The 22302-nt window shown below is 41.4% G+C and overlaps 2 protein-coding genes across 7 annotated transcripts in view; one reads left to right on the top strand and one right to left on the bottom strand.

The window, feature by feature from the left end:
- The window catches only part of LOC142159792 (uncharacterized), a 143270-nt gene that overhangs the window by 27337 nt on the left and 93631 nt on the right, over window positions 1-22302 (bottom strand). Inside the window, exons 5-7 of one of the 3 annotated variants that reach the window (XM_075214529.1) lie at window positions 12694-12791; window positions 12419-12530; window positions 10201-11107 (exon numbers count right to left, since the gene is read on the bottom strand). In XM_075214529.1, the coding sequence (XP_075070630.1) occupies window positions 10201-11107; window positions 12419-12530; window positions 12694-12791 (1117 nt within the window). The remainder of the gene's footprint in view (window positions 1-10200; window positions 11108-12418; window positions 12531-12693; window positions 12792-22302) is intronic. The other 2 variants (XM_075214527.1, XM_075214528.1) reach the window with 2 other exon arrangements.
- Window positions 1-22302, top strand: part of LOC142159947 (uncharacterized) — a 502572-nt gene that overhangs the window by 422310 nt on the left and 57960 nt on the right. The gene's annotated exons all lie outside the window — the stretch shown is intronic.

Genomic DNA, 22302 nt, shown 5'->3' with positions numbered 1-22302 from the left:
GCTATTGCATATTGAAGTAAACTTACAAGCATTCATAAGTGTCAAAGGCTTTTTTTGACAATTACATTTAGTTTAGGCAAAGAGTCAATATATGCAGTGTTGACCCTTATTTTTGAAGACCTCTGCAATTCGCCTTGGCATGCTGTCAATCAATTTCTGGGCCACATACTGACTAATGGAGCAGACTGTGGCGTCTTGTTGTTATAGTGCATGTGGAGCAGACTATAACAACAAGACGCCACAGTCTGCTCCACATGCACTATAACAACAAGACACCACAGTCTGCTCCACATGCACTATAACAACAAGACGCCACAGTCTGCTCCACATGCACTATAACAACAAGACGCCACAGTCTGCTCCACGTGCACTATAACAACAAGACGCCACAGTCTGCTCCACGTGCACTATAACAACAAGACGCCACAGTCTGCTCCACGTGTACTATAACAACAAGACGCCACAGTCTGCACCACGTGTACTATAACAAGACGCCACAGTCTGCTCCACGTGTACTATAACAACAAGACGCCACAGTCTGCTCCACGTGTACTATAACAACAAGACGCCACAGTCTGCTCCACGTGTACTATAACACCAAGACGCCACAGTCTGCTCCACGTGTACTATAACACCAAGACGCCACAGTCTGCTCAACGTGTACTATAACAACAAGACGCCACAGTCTGCTCCACATGTACTATAACACCAAGACGCCACAGTCTGCTCCACATGTACTATAACACCAAGACGCCACAGTCTGCTCCACATGTACTATAACAACAAGACCCCACAGTCTGCTCAACGTGTACTATAACAACAAGACGCCACAGTCTGCTCCACATGTACTATAACACCAAGACGCCACAGTCTGCTCCACATGTACTATAACACCAAGACGCCACAGTCTGCTCCACATGTACTATAACAACAAGACCCCACAGTATGCTCCACATGTACTATAACAACAAGACGCCGCAGTCTGCTCCACATGTACTATAACAACAAGACGCCGTAGTCTGCTCCACATGTACTATAACAACAAGACGCCGCAGTCTGCTCCACATGTACTATAACAACAAGACACCACAGTCTGCTCCACATGTACTATAACAACAAGACACCACAGTCTGCTCCACATGTACTATAACAACAAGACACCACAGTCTGCTCCACATGTACTATAACAACAAGACACCACAGTCTGCTCCACATGTACTATAACAACAAGACACCGCAGTCTGCTCCACATGTACTATAACAACAAGACACCACAGTCTGCTCCACATGTACTATAACAACAAGACACCACAGTCTGCTCCACATGTACTATAACAACAAGACACCGCAGTCTGCTCCACATGTACTATAACAACAAGACACCACGGTCTGCTCCACATTTACTATAACAACAAGACACCGCAGTCTGCTCCACATGTACTATAACAACAAGACACCACAGTCTGCTCCACATGTACTATAACAACAAGACACCGCAGTCTGCTCCACATGTACTATAACAACAAGACACCACAGTCTGCTCCACATGTACTATAACAACAAGACACTACAGTCTGCTCCACATGTACTATAACAACAAGACACCGCAGTCTGCTCCACATGTACTATAACAACAAGACACCACGGTCTGCTCCACATGTACTATAACAACAAGACACCGCAGTCTGCTCCACATGTACTATAACAACAAGACACCACGGTCTGCTCCACATGTACTATAACAACAAGACACCGCAGTCTGCTCCACATGTACTATAACAACAAGACACCACAGTCTGCTCCACATGTACTATAACAAGACACCACAGTCTGCTCCACATGTACTATAACAAGACACCACAGTCTGCTCCACATGTATAAATATAATTATTTTAATAAAAAAAATCATTACCGCAATGTCTTCTCTCAGCTTCCTCCTACTTTACGATGACCCGGAAGTTAAAATAGAATAAAACACACTTCCGGCGTTTGAAACGCAGACAGAGGAGGTCTAATGGAACGCACAAGTCGAAAGTCGGGTGGACCGCACAGACCGGAAGTGTGTAACATGGGGTGACAGGAGGCAGTGACTGGCAGATATATTATGAGATATAATGATAAACATATAACATAGGTAAGAAGTAAAGTATGTACATGAGTTGTGAAGTTGTAAAGTAAGTATTAGGAGGTTATGAAATAGGAATTACGAGGCTGACACCACCTCACGGGCTCTTAATTTCCACTTCTAAGCCACATAATACCTACCTAAGAGCCACATTGTGCCCCCTTCATATCCTCATCGGTCCCTGCTATGTATGGGGCGTGCCTCTATTTAATGGTATTGTCTAATATGCAGCAATATGTACAAAAGTAACATGTAAATGCTGTGGAGAGTGCAGTAAATCTAGCACCGGTGATTACTATGAGACACAGTCTCGGTCGTTCATGAATTATTACTCGTTAGATCCAGACAGCAGAGCAATGTAATTATTATAATATATGGAACCAAGCTATTACTTTGTACTAATGAGGATATTGTGACAGTGAAAAATAAATAAAAATGATAAAACAATGTTAGTAAACTTAACCCCACACAAAAGTAAAACAGACTAATTTATTAGCAAATACAGATAATATATAAGGCGATCTGATATAGGAGCAACTTGACACTATTAGTCTCAGAATTGAATTAAGTTCAGACATAAACAAAGTTTATGAATACTGAATACTGAGAATAATTATTTCAGTCCTGTCACAGGATGGACATCATCTCTTATGTTCTGGTGTGGGATTACAATGATTGACAGACAACAACAGTTGTAAAAAGGATATTACAAATGTTTATTATAAAAGATAGATATAAAACCAATAGGTACTTAGCTACGGAATACAATATGATTGTTGAGAAATGTCTTAACCTGATGAGTTCATTGCTTAATAGCTAGACAGCACTCAGTACAATAAATCAGGATATCTGCTGGACACAGTCAGTCTTCTCAAAGTTCCTGTTGAGACTTCAGCTATTTGGATGTTAAACTCCTGAATCCAATCCCCCCTTCTCCCCCCTGAAAGATATACTCACAAAAATACACACATCCATTTGTATTCAGTGATCATCATTATATATCTGTTATCTAAAACCAGGGGGGCTTGCATGAGTCACTCGCGATCCTGTTAACCCTTTACATCACAAGTCCCCTATACAAAGAGCCTTTGAAATTAGTGGATAACTCACTGCATATAACAGATGAGTTAATTTATGTGCTAAAATATATACAGGGACTGTAAATCAAATTGTGTATAATACACACAGAGACTGAAAAAAAACAATCTATGCTGGTGTACAGTGACAATTATTTCAGAATTTAAAGCATGCATGTATAATATAAATCTGGAACTTCTGTCCCACTTCATTAAAAGAAACAACAAAAGTTACCTCCGCTCCCCACATTTTAAATACATGTGTAAATATAGGACACAGTGAAATGGATATTACAGCCGATGGTTGAAATAGACTATCATATTCTACTCTTGTTGCTACATTTATTATCTATACTTTTCAAATAATATTTCAGTTGATATATACATTATGGTGAATTTAACTTGAGGATAACTTGACTAAGGGCTAGATTTACTAAGCCGCGGGTTTGAAAAAGTGGGGATGTTGCCTATAGCAACCAATCAGATTCTAGCTTTCATTTATCGAGTACTTTCTACAAAATGACAGCTAGAATCTGATTGGTTGCTATAGGCAACATCCCCACTTTTTCAAACCCGCAGCTTAGTAAATCTAGCCCTAAGACTTATATCTGAAAAAAGAACCGCGCTGTGGAGAGTAGAGTCAAATGCATATATACAGTCAAATTTAGGCCAAGGATTGTTCAAAAAAACCAATTTATTATATTATAATCAATAACACACACAAAAAAATATATATAATAAACTTAAAGTGGAGCAAGCTTCCAATAGGCTGATGGTTTGATCATATGTAACTCAATCTGTGGAATCCCACTGATAAGACATGCCAAACTTTTTAAGGAACCCTCCAGAGTCCATTAGAGAAAAGTATCTCAAAAATCCAAATCAGTCCAGTGGAGTAACGATTCCTAGGTGCAGTTTACTGATATTAATATTGTAGAAGTACATAAATATTGAGGTAATATTCCGGGTAAAGATTTCAAATCTAATGGATTCCCATATTTGCGAGGTTATTAGTTCACATGCCGAAAATGAGGAAGAAAAAAATAATATATACTCTTACCGGTAAGAAGTCTTATTGAGTGTATCCTCCGGAGGATTTAATCATCATCATCAACATTTATTTATATAGCGCCAGCAGATTCCGTAGCGCTTTACAATTGGGAACAAACATTAATAAGACAATAATGGGTAATACATACAGACAGAGAGGTAAGAGAACCCTGCTTGCAAGCTTACAATCTATAGGGCAATGGAAGTTTGAAACACAAGGGCATGTGCTACATCATATTGCACAATGGACCAGCTAGAATGCAATGGTATTGAGTGGGCTGTGCGTGTGGCAATGTTGGTCAGAGGGTTGTTGTCTTGCGTTACCTGTGTAGAGGGTGGCAATAGGGTAATCTAGGGAGATTAAGATGGTGGTTGAGGAATATCATAAATTTGTCTAAAGAGGTAGGTTATCAGAGAACGCTTGAAGCTTTGGAGACTAGAGGAAAGTCTTACTGTGCGAGGGAGGGAATTCCACAACGTGGGTGCAGCCCGGAAAAAGTCCTGTAACCGAGAATGGGAGGATGTGATGAGTGGAAGAGAGGGTCGCTGCAGGAGTCATCTGTTACAAAGCAGTTCAACAGTATCTCTGTAAGTAGTGCTGTGCGCCCTCTATTAACAATCGTCCGGAAACAACCATACAGGATAAAAGATTACCCAGATAAACTGATTCATTTCTACAATATTCATGCCTATATTTAGATTTTTTTTCTGCTCATTCCTTTTGCATTTTGTTCATTGATAACTATTAATACTTCTATCTTTGAAAGTATTCTTACTCTGTAGTATTTTTTCCTCACCTACCTAAAAGTTTTGCACGGTACTGTATAAATGAGATATTGGAGCCAAACACAATGACCATGCCATTATGTTTAAGAGGGCTGTTGGCCGAGCAGCAGGTGGGGTAATGATTGTCTCTATGGAGGGGAGGCGCTCTAGAGCAGAAATGGTTTTCCCGTAGCGCTGCTACATCTGCTTTGTATTTGAAAAATGCACTAAGGGCTAACCGGCATTTATTTGAGGAATTCAAGCCCCAAACAAAAAATAACCATGGGATCCAGGGTATTCAATGAAAGGGATGCTCAAGTTGTGAGACAGGAACATCCATGTTGAGGCAGGTCGATGACAGGTGTATGGATCTAAGTGGTTGGAGAATGTATTCTATAGGGAAGGGGGGAGGGGAGCAGGGGCAGGAAAGGGTGATGACGATACAAGGGAAAAATAACTGAAATAACCCAGAAATCAGGTTAGTGAAGTTGCCGCATAGGGAGGAAAGCGGCAAAATGAGTTTCATGTGAGGGTGTGAAGCCTGAAAGAAAAGCACCCCCCCCCCAATCCATGTCCTAAGAACAAAGAGAACTAGGGAGGCAACCTGAAAAAAGTGGAGTGGATCAGAAGATCTCAGGGCAGGTATACACATGAACAAACAGACTCTCTATAAAGGTTTGGAGCAAAGCTACACATGTGTGGAGGAAGACATTAAAACAGAAATTCACAGTATAACAGTACATATAATGTAATAGTTACACGGAAATCAACAAAAATTTGAAACAGTGGAAGAACATACCACACAAGTACTCACAGAAAGGATCAGCGATGTCTCCGGATGCCAGGGGTTTAAAGTAATTAATGGCTGGGATGGACTTGGTGTTCTTGACTTTTTTCAGGCTTATCATGTAGACCGAGAGATGGAGGCTATGTGGGGTTGATTGTTGCTCAGGTGAAGTACAGGGCTGTATCCAGTTGCGGGCAGAACAGACAGTAATGTTATGAAGACATGGGTGGGACAATAGTGAGCAGCTTAGGAGCCAGATATAATTAGACCGGAGTGGTGGGCACTATACGGCCTGCAGAAGACTCAATTGCCCTGAAGATTGCAGAGGGTAAGGGCTGTCTGGAGGTTTGGAAAGTGCAGATGGCAAGGGATAACGCCACACCCAGTGAGGAGCCGGTGAGATGTCCGTTTGGCCAGGGTGGCTGTGACGCCATGCCACCGTTATATGGTGTTCTAAGGAATATATAATCCTGGCAATGGGCTGGAGATATAATGAGGTATCTTACATTATGTTTGGTCATACTCTCTAATTGCAGATGTGAGATGGTTCATAAAATTCAACATTATCATTTATATAGCGGCACTAATTCCGCAGCACTGTACAGAGAACACACTCACATCAGTCCCTGCCCCATTGGGACTTACAATCTAAATTCCCTAACACACACAGACTAGGGTCAAATTTTTTTGTTAGCAGCCAATTAACCTACCATTATGTTTTGGGAGTGTGGGAGGAAGCCGGAGCACCCGGAGGAAACCCACGCAAATACGGGGAGAACATAAAAACTCCTCCAACAACCTACTTTGACGATTACTTACTCTGCTATAATTCCTGTGACCACAGATTAGACCAACTCTAATCTGTTCTCTGGCTGTTCTGTGGTTGGAACCCAGCGTCTAGCATAACCGCTCTGCCTGCTACCCATCAGCCCTGGCCAGGGGAACCATCCACAGCGACCCTTACCTACAGGAAGAGGTCAGGGGTACCAGCTAAGGTGCCCAGTGAGGTAGTACACTAGCAGCGACAGTTACCCAGAAGAATGCGATTCTAGGTGCCGGTGTAGGAGCCTAGTGGTGGTAGCAGGAGGGGTATATTTGGGATAAAGAAAAGGGGACGGTGGCAAGGCAAGCCCAGTCGGTCCCTAACTCAACAGACAGGGTGGCATAGGCAGTCCATGCCCCCAACATGGCTGCCTGCACTGTGTCGGTTACAATTGTTTTTTTATTGATGTAATGTCGGAATACATGCAACACCTTGCCACTCTTTCTATGTACGTTAAAGTTCATTGCTGGCCTGATTTTAGAATGACTCATATATTGTATACTGTAGTTTGTTCAGTGGCTAATGGAATTGGTTGTTTGTCCTCTCTCCCCATTTTGGCACTAAACACCATTATGACAGAGTCCTGGGGGTAAATGTATGAAGGAGCGGTTTCTGCAAGTCGCCGATTTCCGGCCACTTGCAGAGATCTCTTTTTCATATATTTACCCCCTGGTGTTTTAAATGGTATCATCTCTGCTGTTTTGGTACAACATTGGTCAATAAAGACGAAACTGAACTTGATGATAACCCAAATTACTACCACTATGTCTATGATGTATAGAACACTATGCAACATTCCTCCAACCATCCTTTCCATCCAGTGAATCAACTGAAAGGGTTTGACCAACTGACATCTAGATCTTGTTCAGGTTGATTAAATATCTCTTTAAAATCTTATTTGAATTTTTAACTTCGAGTACATGTCCTGCAATCAAATGAAAACAGTAAAATTATCAGGGATATAGCTACAGCAAAAAATGGGCTACACACTTTAAGCATTTTATTCAAGACTGCGCAAACTAGCAAAAAAAAACCCAACAAAGCATAATTTGCAAGTGTAGATTTTATTATGAAAATGTCTGTATAGAATCATGCTTTTCGCCATTTTGGGAAGGTAGATTGATTTCAATGGAATAACCAAGTATTTCTTGGTGGTATTTAGGAAAAAAAATAAACACATTTGTTTTGTTCCCAGTGGAACGTATGTAATAAGCGATTAATTGTATATACTTAGTGTGAGGATTCCAGGTCTAAGTAACCTTCTGCGCCACACAGCTGGCCTACCCGGTACCTACCCAAGGCTCAAAATCACCCAGGCAACGATCCAAAATAATACAAATAAGTTTATTTAACAAAATGGTAGCACAAAACAGCAATAAACATATTTAAATAATAACTTGCAACAAATAACACTGCAGTCTGGCACAGACAACATACAGGGTATAATGAAAACACCTCACCAGTATCCTTGTCATTTTTAGGAACTGCTGTCTATCAATCCAAGCTTATCCCCCTCTCTCCTATAAGGCTACCAGCAAAGGTAGCGGCTTTGAGTCACTGTCACTCCGCTTTCGGCGGACACACGGCTCCCCAAGACCTGGAGAGGTAGATCAGGGCAACGGCAGTAGTCCAGGGATCAATTGTCCCTTTCCTGTCAGGGGCAGAGATCTATATCTCAACACCAGCCTGACTTCAGCTATCACTGGGTAGTGAATGCCAATTTGCTGTACTGTGGAGCCTCCTTTTAAGCCCAAAAATGACCTAATCAGCAATTTCAGGACCTGCCCGATTGGTCCTTTTCTGTGTTTACCTTTTCACAGGTAAACATACAGACAATGGGATAGCAGATGAGTCACTCCTGATTTAATTAGGGACAGGTATTGTCCTGTGGCTATACAGCAGAGTTTGTTTAAACAGGAGAGATCACGATCCAGACACATTTACATTTAAATACACAATGCAGTCCTCTATCATTAAACATAGAGCTCTGTCGGTGGGCCTTTTCTTTATGCTAGCACACACAGCTAAACAAAGACAAGAGACCCCCTGGTGTGATGTACATTCATACAGGACTGGTGGAAAATAATCCTTTTGCCTAGACTGAAACAACTTAGCCTCAGTAGTGTAAACAGTGATCACAGTCCAGGGAGCCCCTCTGTCATCGACACCTGAACTCTTTATGGAGCAGTAGTCTGGACACTGTCAGTTATGGTCCCAGGGTGAGGCTGCTTCGTTCTTGATAAGTTCATTCATATATAGAAATTGTCTGGACAGTGGCTCCTGGACTGTAACTATATAAGGTAATAATATAAACATACATATATAATTTGCTTAGCACAGCATGGTTAGATCATCCAAGTAGTAACAATAGCTTATAGTAAACATGGCATTATAGGTACATGATCACATATTTGTAGAGTCTGGAAACCGTGTAGATTTAACTCATTACTGTAAATGACTAATGATCTGTATAAGTTGTTGGAAATAATGCCATAATGCATTATTGTCCCACTTAGATCCAAAGTGGGAAAACCCTGGGTTAACATGTGAGAAGTCATTTGAAGGGTTGATGGTTTAATAATAGCACTTGTAGTGATAGGGTTAATGTAATCTTCACATATCATCGCTGGTGGAATATCTTTTTCTTGTGTGTGTGTGTGATATAACTCTCTGTAGGAGATTTGCAACTGTTTTTGCAACTACAGCCCACTTCAGATGTGTTAAGGTGCTCAGTGAATTGTTTGGTTCTTATATGGTCACTAAGTGAAGAGAAGCAGAGGGGTATAAATTCGTTGTTCTACTGTGTCTGTGTGAGGATTCACAACACTAGCTGCAGATAACTTCATTATGACAGCTAAAAACACCTTCTCTCAATTCCTGTAATCAGCACTCTGCTAAGATCAGCAATCAAGCTAGTCACATAACCTGGACCACTGTACAGCTTTATCTACTCTGCAATCAGCCCTTCAATGAAAAGAGCAAGTCAATCAGAACAATTTATTTGTAGCCTGTAAAAAGTCCCTCCGTTTTACCGTCACAAGCAAAGTTTTATTTTGGATTTCTTCACTTGTATTTTTATGAAGTTGTTTTATTTGACTGTACAACATTATTCTACCTTCTCCAATCTGTTGATCTTGGCTTTGTCCATCACAATTTTACCTTCTATAATCCTTTGACTTCAGCCTGTACCTTACTTCTAAGAGGATTGACCAGACAAGGTCAATCCTCTTAGCTAACCCAGCTAAAGGTTGTTTCATGGGAGCTATCAGCATTATGACATTCTGTTCAGTTGTACTATCTTTGTTGATTGCACTCTCTATTGCAGTAAATGAATAATGCTTAATCAATATCTGGATATTCTATTTTATCAGTATATACTTTGTAAATGTATTTATACCTATTTGCATCATTTACATTTATAAAATGTACATCTTTTACAAGGTTTACAATATTGCTGCAACCCGTTTCATATCTATCTGCTCATGGACCTTGCTTTTCACTTGTGTGTATGATCTGATGCCTTAAGAGAGAGAGTCTTTGTATAAAATATTTCCCACATTCAGAACATGGAAATGGTTTCTCACCTGTGTGAATTCTCTGATGTTTAACTAGATCTGATTTATCTGTAAAACATTTCCCACATTCAGAACATGAAAATGGCTTCTCACCTGTGTGAATTCTCTTATGTTTAACTAGATCTGATTTATGTGCAACACATTTCCCACACTCAGAACATGAAAATGGCTTCTCACCAGTGTGAATTCTCTGATGTTTAAAAAGATTGGATTTATCTGTAAAACATTTCCCACATTCAGAACATCGAACTGATTTCTCACCTGTGTGAAATCTCTTATGTTTAACGAGACCTGATTTATCTGCAAAACATTTCTCACATTCAGAACATGAAAATGGCTTCTCACCTGTGTGAATTCTTTGATGTACAACAAGAGTTGATCTGATTGCAAAACATTTCCCACACTCAGAACATGAAAATGGCTTTTCACCTGTGTGAATTCTCTGATGTTTAAGAAGATTGGATTTATCTGTAAAACATCTCCCACACTCAGAACATGGAAATGATTTCTCACCTGTGTGAATCTTCTTATGTCTAACAAGACCTGATTTATCTGTAAAACATTTCCCACACTCAAAACATGGAAATGGTTTCTCACCTGTGTGAATCCTCCTATGTTTAACAAGACTGTATTTAAATGTAAAACGTTTCCCACATTCAGGACATGGAAATATTTTATCACCTCTATGAGCTGTGCTAGGTGTAGCAATATCTGCGTTATTAGGAAAACATGCCTCGTGATTAGAGGGATCAGATGATATATGTGTACTTTGAAGTACTGGATGCATATTTGGAGTAATGGGTTTTCCTCTTGAAAAATCTTGTATGATATTGTTATCTTCTACATTAAAAACTGGAGACAAAACGAGATATCCCTCCGAGGTATTCCTGCTTTTGTGTCCATCTCCTGGAAATAAAATAGATGTATGGAAATAGATATTGAGTAGCACATTTTCATACATTTAGTGAGTTCAAGATGTTCAGTTGTTTAATTTTTATTTGCAAACAAGAACACTTAATTGCAAATCTAAATGTACATACAGCAATTATACAGATAAAACATTAAATTAAAATATAACACATTACCAAGCACATTGCATAGACCCAGCCACAGGGACACACAGATTGCACAGTCACATTGGACAATGCAACAACGCAGACTATGGTGTGTAATATTTCCCAAGCACACACATTGCCTAGCATGTATCATATGACAGGGAGCCTCATTAGCCAGTGACATTGTCCACCCACAAAACTCATACAGACCCAGCCCTCACACACAAACATTGAAGCCTTGGTAGCAGAGTGGACATGGGCTATATTAACACCACATCCTATCCTCTGGTCTACACTACTCAAAGTTCCCCAAGTGGACATGTAGTTAGCAAAACAAAACAGTGAAGCAGCCTCTATATGTCCCTCTGATCAACATCAGGCAGCATAGACTCGTGGTCAGAGTAATGCTACTAATTTAGGCTGAAGCCTCTGTGTAGACAAGCACTGTGAGGGAAGGAGAGCAGCTTGACAGAGCAATACAGCACAGTAGGAAATAGCAACACAGAATGATGAAGGCACAGAGCAGAGGAGAGCATTAGGACTGAGAAGGAGAATGGAGCAGGGCACAGACGGGCAACAGCAAAAAGTGGAAAAAAGCATAAGGACAGAGCAGGATACAGACAGGTCAGAAGACGAAGAGCAACAGTACAAAGCCCCAACCACAGAGATATGAGGGGAGCTATGGTACAATGATGGGTGTGTGATTATAGTTCTGTGAGTGCGAAAAGGTAGAGATTGTGTGAAGTGTGTGTTGTGATGGGATGTATGCGGGAAATAACCTGCTTTAGTATTGCAGTGTTACACATACTGAGAATAAAACATTCAAAAATTGTTTCACAAGGTAGAAAATGGGTAATGTCACATGTACTACTGCACGGGGAGGATCATGGGTAATATCTTTCATCTCATCACATTGATCAGTGATTGAATCATTATGGTGATGTACGAGAATCAGAAGAGCGTGAGAAAGAGACAGGTCAGATCTCTTGGCTGGTAGCACACAATGATATGATGTGAGGGGAACAGGAGTCTAATAGGGACTGATACCTCCTGACTCCCATTGGGCAGATACTTTTTGTATCCTTGTAAAACAAGAGATTTCCGTAGTGTTTGAACAAGGAGAATATCTCACTCTTTTCTGTAATAAATGTTTATTACTCACCTGTGCTGATATCTGTAGGGATTTCCTCCTCCTTACACTGCTGATCACCCCTCACATACATCTCTTCTTCTCCCTCTATATTTTCTACCTTAATATCAGTCAGATCTTCAACCTAAATAACCCAAAAACAATAAAATAACACTTTAATAATGTCTGATTTTATTAATTGAGATTATATAGAATAATATCAGTGTATTAGACATACACAGCTGTTCTACAGATCATATAGTGAAAAGTCATTTTGGTATTTTTGTGAGACCATAAATTCCATCTACCTGACACTCCTGTGGGATACTGTGATTTTCCTCTGTACAATCCTGTGAATAAAGAGGATGAGGACATCTCTCTGGGGTATTTCTGTTACTGGATCCATCTGTAGACGACACACAGTGACTGATACATTGTTTAGGTGTGATGGTCAGATGTTGTGTGTACAATAATCTAAGCAACGTAACTTGATAGGGAAAGCATGAATGTAAGTAAATAAGGAGGCATCTCTTACATGTTCTAATCTTAAAGTAATTGTAAAACAGTAAAAATAGGCTGGATCGATGAGAAATGTCAATACCAGCAAGATCTTTATATGAGGGGATGAATGTCTACCAATAAGTGTTTGATTTTAGGACATTCCTAAAAGATATAGAACAATGTATTTCTAGGGACTTCCCATCTCCAGCAGTGTGACAGGCAGAGGGTAACATTATGTACAGTACCATAGGAAAATAGAGCCATCTGGATAGAAGCTAGTACCCAGCCTCTTCTACCTTACTACTGATGGAGGCATTGGGTATTAATATGATCATCTCAGGCCATTGTTTATCTGAAAAAGTATCCCGAAAAACAAGTTCACACTTTTTTACATAATCCCACAAGGCATTAACTGCAGATATTTAAAAAAAAAAACACAGATAAGTCTGTGAACTCATATATGAAACTCATAATAAACCTGGTGATGGGGGAAAAACTTTCTTGCTTAGGAGAGAAGAAACCAAATGCTTCAATTGATTGTATATCCCAAAAAGTGGAAAAAAAAGTAGAAGGGAACCAGATATGGAACTATCTGGAAAATGCAAATTAGTCATTGAAAACCTCTCTTTTTAAATCACATTACACCTAACAAGCGATTGTGGGCAGATACTGTGTAAGAAGATCTGCTACTGTATAAGTAGGTAGTTTACAGTATAAAGTTGGCAGTGGTCATGGCACATCTTTGTGCCCAAGTATTTCCCTGACTGCCTTGCCCAAATGAAATAAAAAGAGGAGTACACATAGGAAACGAGAGAAGCTGGACAAGTGTCTGGGTTCCCAGTATGAGTACCACGGAGAGCAGTAGTGAAATGAATAGGAAGTCTTTATAAAGACTGATATAAACTAGATACAGTCAATGGTAAAACAGCTAGCACCATAGACACATAGTCCATAGAAACAGCAGGAACAGGATACCAGGATTAGATGAGGAACCAGGAGACACTGGATACCACGCACGATTGGAGAATTGGAATGTAGACAAAAATTGTCACATCAGTTCGTATTCAGAGACTGCTGCTTAAAATAATTAGTATCCTCTGTATCTGATCTTCATATTTGTGATGAACAATATAAATATTAAATATCAGTCTGATTTCTTGAGGTGCTACTACCAAATGGATTTAAATACGAAATGTAAAGAAACAGAATTTGTTTAAAGTAGTGCACTGTCAGTCTCAGAGCTGTCATCTTATCAAATGGTTGTGAATCCCATCTCATTTATAAAATAACCTTTATTATTTATAATTAAAATATAAATCATAAAAACAGCAAAATAACAAAAGTGAAATAGTTAAAACTACTAAGCATACTTATAATTCCTCTCTTATATGTTATAGTTTGTCTCCTAAATAAACCAAAAGTAAGTAATGATTTTACCTTTTACTGTGGATATAGCTGTAACCTAGTTTCTGTGCTGTCTCTATTGCGTTTCAGTATTACATAAATATTATACCAAGATTATTCAAAATATTTATAAAGGTAAACACATTTGTTGTACTCTGCTACATCTATACCCTAGAGCAGGGGTTGGCAACCTTTTTCTACTGGAGTGACGGCTAAAGTGTGTGTGTGTGTGTGTGTGTGCGTGTGTGTGCGTGTGTGTGTCTAGAGAAATTCATAACCCCAGTAGAGCAACTCCATGGGTCCCCCTTATAGTTAAGCATGGCAAAAAAAAATGTGCCGCCGCTCTGCGGAGTCATTGGGGGCATATCTAGCAGGTGAAAACCAGGCCTCCCTCTTACAGAAAAATGTACTACTCACACATGCCCCCTTGCTCAGCAGCTTTGCTCACATATATCACCTCTGCCCACATGCTTTTATCACACTTGCCCCCCCTCTGCCCAGCACCTGTAGTGACACATGCCCCTTTCCATCACCTTTCGTCACAAATGCCCCCTTTCCAGCACACCTTCTTCTTACCTTATTCTCCACTGCACAGCATGAGAAGATATCCAGCAGCCCGCCGAGTACCATGTGACCACTGCAGTCACATGACCTGGCGTCTGAAGATACCTGATTTAGCCACTACCGATCCCCATGCACTTAAGAAAAATTTAAAAAAGTACTTTTACAATATTTTTTTTTTTTTCAAAGATAGGTCTCCAGTGGGGACTCGGGCCACCAAGCAGGCCCCGGCAATTTGTAGCCGCCCCCTCCCCTCTCGGCGGCTATATATATATATATAATTATGTCTCATTTTATGAGGCTAATATCATACTAACAGTAAGGGACCAGCAAAAAGAAACGTTATGCCGCACAGTAGTGCCCCAGTTCACATCATAGCTCATATGTCACGGGCACTAGGAGTCTTGCCCAGGAATTCACCAGATGACTGGGCTTACCAGGGTAGTGAAGTTCACACAACGGTCCTCTGGTAGCAGGGTGACTAGCGGAACAGATATCACAGCAGATGGAGAGAGAATGCCAATAAATAATAGGAAAGTCAGTGACTTGCAGCAATCTTTGGTCAAGGAATCAGCGACTAGCTGATATAGTGGAAAGGCAGATTTGAACACGGAGATCAGGATGGACGTGAGTAGATGCAGGGAGGTAGCAGGGAAGTCAGTGGTCTGCGTACAGCAAGTTGTACCACTGCTTATGGTGAAGAGACTTGTCCAGGTGCAGGTAGGTAGCGGGGAAGTCAGTGGTCTGCGTATAGCAAGTTGTACCACTGCTTATGGTGAGAAGACTTGTCCAGGTGCAGGTAGGTAGCGGGGAAGTCAGTGGTCTGCGTATAGCAAGTTGTACCACTGCTTAATAGGTGAGGATGTGTACAAGTGTTGATGAGTGGAAGCATACAAAGATAATAGGATGCAGACACTGAGAGCACAGAGGAACTTGATCCCAATAGGTATGCAGCGTATCCAACAAAGTCTATATAACGGTATGTGTGGCGCTGCTTGGTAGAGACTTGCTCAGCACAGATATGCAGGCCAATAATGGATAGTCAATCACAGTTATGCATATAACGACTGAGTAGTACGGTTAATTCCAAACAGGTATGCAGCGTAACAATAACAGTCTATAGCGGGTATGGATACCGCTGCTGAGCATGGAAACTTTTCCTAGCGGATATGCAGAGTAAACGTAGAAAGTCAATAAAAGATAGGCATACCGCTATTCGGTAGAACAGTCTGTCTACAGGGAGATGCAGGAACTGCAGAGACGCTGGACGGCAGAGACGAGTGTAGGAGCCACAGGTGAGTAGATCCGGTAATCAGAGTCCAGCTGAGGACACAGGCAGGAAACAGGAGACTGTAGCAGGTATGGAAACCAGCGATGAGTAGCACAGGGAATCCACAGGAACTGAAGACACTAGTAGTACACAGGAGATGGTAGCGGGTATGGAAACCAGCGATGAGTAGATCAGGAATCAGCAGGAAACTGAAGACACTAGTAGAACACAGGTAACACCTTCAGAGACTCACAGGGAATGAGACTCCAAGATCAGGCAATGAGGTAATGCACACAGGTGCCTTAAATAGGGAGTTTCCTGATCAACCAATTTGGATTAAAAGCAACAGTTACAAGAGTTCTTGTGAGCTGCGCATGCGCAGACCATCAGGATGGCGGATGGCCGCGGTTCAGGATAGGTGCCGGCAGGAAGGCTAGGGAGCCACGCACCAGCGCAGAAGCACTCACGGTCCGGTGAGTGACATCATAATTGTGCCCCCAATTCATAGTATGCAACAGTTGCCCCCAAAAATACATAGTATGCCACAGTTGCCCCCAGAAACACATAGTATGCCACAGTTGCCCGCAGAAACACATAGTATGCCACAGTTGCCCGCAGAAACACATAGTATGCCACAGTTGCCCGCAGAAACACATAGTATGCCACAGTTGCCCCCAGAAACACATAGTATGCCACAGTTGCCCCCAGAAACACATAGTATGCCACAGTTGCCCCCAGAAATACATAGTATGCCACAGTTGCCCCCAGAAACACATAGGGCCTGAGTCATTAAGGCAAGCAAAGGAGTAAATGTTCTCTGGGACAAACCATGTTACAATGTAAGGGGTGCAAATCAGTTTATTATTTTGTACATAAGTTAAATACTGGCTGTTTTTTCATCTAGCACACAAATACTTGCTAGCTTTATTATTACATTGAAATATAAAGTTGATCTAGGACATGCCCTACCCAAACTATAAATCTGCCTCACATTTTAAATTTACCTCCCCCTCCAATACAACATGGTTTTGCCCAGGTGCAAATGTTACTCCTTTTTTATGCTTTACTCTCCTTAATGACTCAGGCCCATAGTATGCCACAGTTGCCCCTAGAAATACATAGTATGCCACAGTTGCTCCCAGAAACACATAGTATGCCACAGTTGCTCCCAGGAACACAGAGTATGCCACAGTTGCCCCCAGAAACAAATAGTATGCCACAGTTGCCCCCAATACATTTTATACCACAGTAATGCCCCCAATACATTTTATGCCTCACATAAGTGTCCCCAATACCTTTTATGCCACAGTAATGCCCCCAATACCTTGAATGCCACAGTAATGCCCCCAATACCTTGTATGCCACAGTAATGCCCCCAATTCTCCTTATACTTCAAAGTGTCTCCAAATATTTTTTGGACAAAGAAAATATGCCCCCATTGACTGTTATGAATTGCAAAAAAAAAATTAAGGCCACTAATAAATGAATAAAAAATTATATAATTGTGCACTTACCTCTTGCAGGCGTGATCGGGTCCGCAATGGTGCTTGGGAGGAACTGCGCAGCCGACAATGAACTGCTGCGCAAGTGCAGCAGTTCAGCTCTTCTCCAGCTGTCATTTATTCCTTCCCCGACACTGAGTGTCAAGGAAGGAATAAATGACAGCCGGAGAAGAGCTGAACTGCTGGGCAAGCGCAGCAGTTCAGCTCTTCTCCGGCTGTCATTTAGGACGGTGTGCCAGTACTCAGGGGGCTGCCAACCCCTGCCCTAGAGCTAGACAAATCACTTTAGTGGATGTTAGTTGTGATTTGTACCCGTTATATATTGTTGTCCGTTACTGGCTCAGTATTCAGATATATAGTTTGCAACTTGCTATCTACCTAGCATTGTTCCATTTAATCTCAGAGCTAATCAGTTTAGTCTAGCAAGATTCACAGTTCAACTTGCTGTAATGCTTGATTTTAGATTATGGAATGGTCTAAGGCTGGTTACACACTACCAACTTTTCAGCCGATTATCGTGCCAATCACACGATAAACGACCGTTCGGCCAGATATCGCATTAGTGTGTACACTGAAACAAGGCACTCATTACCAACAGTGTCCATAGATCTCTATGGGGTGTGCATAGTCATGATCTTTTCAACCGATGGTTATAACAGATGAAGAGCATAGATCTGAAGGTAAATCTTATTAAACGTGTATAGTGTGTACACATGAATCGGCAAGCTGATCTGTTTTTTTTTTATTTAGACGTTGATAAAATCGCTAGATAATGCATCAGGAGAAATTTTCTGTAGTGTGTACCCAGCCTTAGAAGTATAATCTGCCATTTTTTAGTTTGGGTTAAGTCTGCTTATCAAACCTCAACGTGCGTTTCGCTGGCGTAGCTTCTTCATGGTAAAAATAGAATTACTAGGTTTAGTTGAGGAGCAGGAGTTACTGAACAGACAGATAGTTCATGATCAGAATCTCTCCACAGTAATCCACACACTGAATCAGCACAGCTCCTTGTGTATTATGAGACAGTCCCCTTTCTTCACATATGCAATAGTAGGTATCTAATACAAGATCTGCCTGCTCTTTTGGGAGACCTGCAATGTAGGGATAATTATGATATGAACAATATTGTGATTATAATCATCTGAGAGAGAAAATAATCTTTTTGCTATTTATTGTCCGCATTCTGTCAATTGATGTTTTAATAAATAGATTTTTATTCATAGTAAATGGATTCCGCACTATTTATGCTGCTGTTATTCCTCAATGTCAATTTTTTAGTCCTATGGTGCACCTTTCATTATATTCTTGATGATTGGAGAACTGCAGGTACAGGATACTAGAATTACCAGGTTTAGCTTAGGAAGCATTAGACGCTGGATAACGAGCACAAATGGAGAACTGCAGGTACAAGATAACAGGATCTCTAGGTTTAGCTGTGGAAGCAGGAGACACTGGATGATTCACGGAAGAATCAGACAGGAGGAAGGTCAGGCAAGCCAGGGTCAGAAGCCGGAAGATCCACAACACCAGGGAGCAAACAGAAGCAAGGTTAAATGAAGCTGGGGTCTAGGTTATAAGAAAAGGTGCTAGACGATAGAACAAACAGGAGTCAGATACTAGGGGACAATCAGGACCAGAACAGAGGGGTATCAGAGAAAGACCAGTAGCAGAGACAATTGATGAACTGGTCCAGTTTGCAGGAACAGTCTTATAAAGGCCAGACACAGGTGATTAGACTCCAAGTCCAATGATGAGAAGTTAACCCCTTGCAGGCAAGATCTGGAACAGGCAAAGCAGCATCCACAGAGAAGATGCTATACTGCAGCTGGAGGCATATCATGACAGCTACTAATGTGAAAAGCTTGACATTTGGATTTTAATGTTTTTGCAATTCTCTATGAGGTTGTGGATAGAGATGTCTGGCACAGGAATAGAGAAAAGGAGGTCACCTGCAAAAGCTGCAACTTTATGGTGGGCGAGGCCTAATTTAACCCCTGTGATGTGTGGGTTGTCTCTAAATTAGATAATAGCCCTTTAAGTCGATACTTTGTTCACTAGTTTTTTAGAGCATGGCGCAAGTTTGTACCAACACAGAATATCAAATTACACACAGACATTTTCATCATTGTTTGGAGTCCTCCGCGCAGGATACAATATTCTGGTCAATAAGTAAGATAAATCAAGCAAGATAACGGCCAGCCTGTCTGGTACTTTTCTGGATAGGCCCTTTATCTGAAAGGCTGTTGTTTGCATAAATTCACAATGATAGGGTATGAGCAAAGGGCAAGCTTCTATTTGATAAGGTTGCAAACATTCCCACTTTCCTAATGGCATCCAAGAAAGCCCAGTCTAAGACATTTCTGCACAATTAAAAAACAACATTGCAGGAACACCCCTAAACTCAGCAATGTAGATTAGACTAAATGCCTTGGAGATGATAACTGTCAGGCGACATCCCTGCTTCTCTTCTCCTGCGCAGGGACAGTTGCCTGTGCCAGGCTCTCTCGCCTCTGGCAACCAGACGCATCACTTCTGTCCGGAATCCAGGCCACACAGCACATGCTAGGCAACGGGACACTGTTTCTAACTCTGGCGGCGTGTGACGTCACCTCCACCGGTAATTAGCCCTGTCTGCTCACCTATATAAACAGGATTCTGGCACTTGAGTACCGAAGTATTAAGTCAAACCTAGCTCCAGCATTCCTGGGTGTATGTTTCAGTGCTTCTATTGGTACCTGTATATGGCATATTGACCCGGCTTTCCCTGACTACTCTCTTGGACTCCGATTTGACTCTTGAAGATATTTGGCATCTGACCTCTCTTCTCAATTTCCCTTTGGTAGTGCATAACATGCTCAGCTTGATCTCGAACTGTTCGGCTAGTCATACGCACGAACTTCGACGCTGGGTGCTGCATTGGAGAACCGCGACCTGCGCATCTCTTGCGGATAAATCAAATCCACCTGGCGGGGGTCTCTGGCGATGACCAGTGGTTCGTTAGACTCTGCGCCTCCAGGTGCAGCAGTGACAATCTCAGCAAGTAGGCACCATCCATTTACCTGACATTAACCCTTGTTTCTCTTAATGGAACAAATCCAATTTGATCCAAGCGAGTAATAGGTGGAAGGTAAAGGCATATCCAACTTCTTATCATTGTTGCAAAACAATTTTAGATCCACACTGAGAAGTGAGAAGGGACAGTATCTCCTACAGCACAATAGATACTTGCCCTCATAAGGCATAATTGTAATGACAGGAAACGTCTGAGCCACGGCTCTCTCTAAACTATTTCTGGGAATATTACATCATTGTGTATCACCTGTGTCTGTAAGTAGTTGATCACTTGCTCTCACCTTGTACCATTGCACATGCTGTGGTAATGACATGAGGTGTCACAGTGTCACCTATCCAGTAACATTGGTATGACAGTGGTTTGCAGTGCTGCCTCACAGCGCTGGGGTCACGGGTTTGATTCTGAGATGAGCATTTGCTGTGTGGAGTTTGTATGTTCCCCCCGTGTTTGCGTAGTTTACCCTCCGGGTGCTCCAGTTTCATCTTACTCTCCAAAGACATACCGATAGGTTAATTGGTTTCTGACACAAGTAACTCTAATGTGTTTATGTTCCCTACCACACAGATACACAGACTGTAAGCTCCACTGAGGCAGAGACTGATGTGAATTACTAAACATTCTCTGTAATGCGCTGTGCAATATGTAGACACTATATAAAAAACTGTTGTTAATAAATAAATTGATAAGACATTCTAAGCAGCTGTAAATAAGGGAGGTCCATTGGTGGTTTGCTGAAGATGACAGCACTGTCAAAACTGAGTGAACTCCTCCATCTCACCAAGCACATGGTCTCCACTCTTGTTGCAAAAGAAGAACCTCCATATAACACGATTCAGGTTATTATATCTCCTAACCAGAAGCAAGCTGTTGGCTCAGGCAATCTTTCTTTGTAGTGGTCATCTGGTTTTACAGGGGGTTAAAGATCATCAATAGGAAGGGTCCAAGCCTTCCATATCCATAGATTTAGGAAGAAGATAGAGAAACGAATTTTATGTAAGTATAAATATCCTTAGTCCATTGGGGGACACCGGAGATATTGATGTATAGAGTAGGGAAATAAGCGTTCCAGAGAGCGAAATGAAACTTCATCCTCCTAAGATCAACATTTGGTCTGCGCAGGGATGACACAATGTCCTGATTTATGTGGAATCTGGACACCACTTTAGGTAGGAATGAAGGCTTGATTCGAAGAACCACCCTATCCTCATGAAAGTCAAGAAGAGACGACTTACAGGATAATGCTGCAAGCTCTGAAACTCTTCTAGCTGAAGAAATGGGCAACAGGAAGACAGTCTTCCACATAACAAATTTTAAATCCACTGTGTCCAAGAGTTCAAAGGGGGAATAAGAAGGTTTTTTGGACTGTCTGCGCTTGTGTGGTTTAGGTATAAGGGGTGGGCTACTGTGTGGATCAGGATCAGGAGTTCCTTTCCTGTGAGTCGATTGTTTGGTTGGGGTATCCGAGGCACACCTTAGTGTGTTGGTGTGGGGTTTAGGTTTTAGGCTGATTTGGTTCTGTTTTGCCATGGAAAAAACGTTGGTGTTCCAGGCCCTCTGCTACCAATCTGGCGTCACTAGAATGACCAGAACACCCTCTATCTTTTCT

This window comes from Mixophyes fleayi, chromosome 6 (assembly GCF_038048845.1).
Source record: "Mixophyes fleayi isolate aMixFle1 chromosome 6, aMixFle1.hap1, whole genome shotgun sequence".
Taxonomy (NCBI): Eukaryota; Metazoa; Chordata; class Amphibia; order Anura; family Limnodynastidae; genus Mixophyes; species Mixophyes fleayi.
This window is presented reverse-complemented; position numbering and strand designations above follow the sequence as displayed.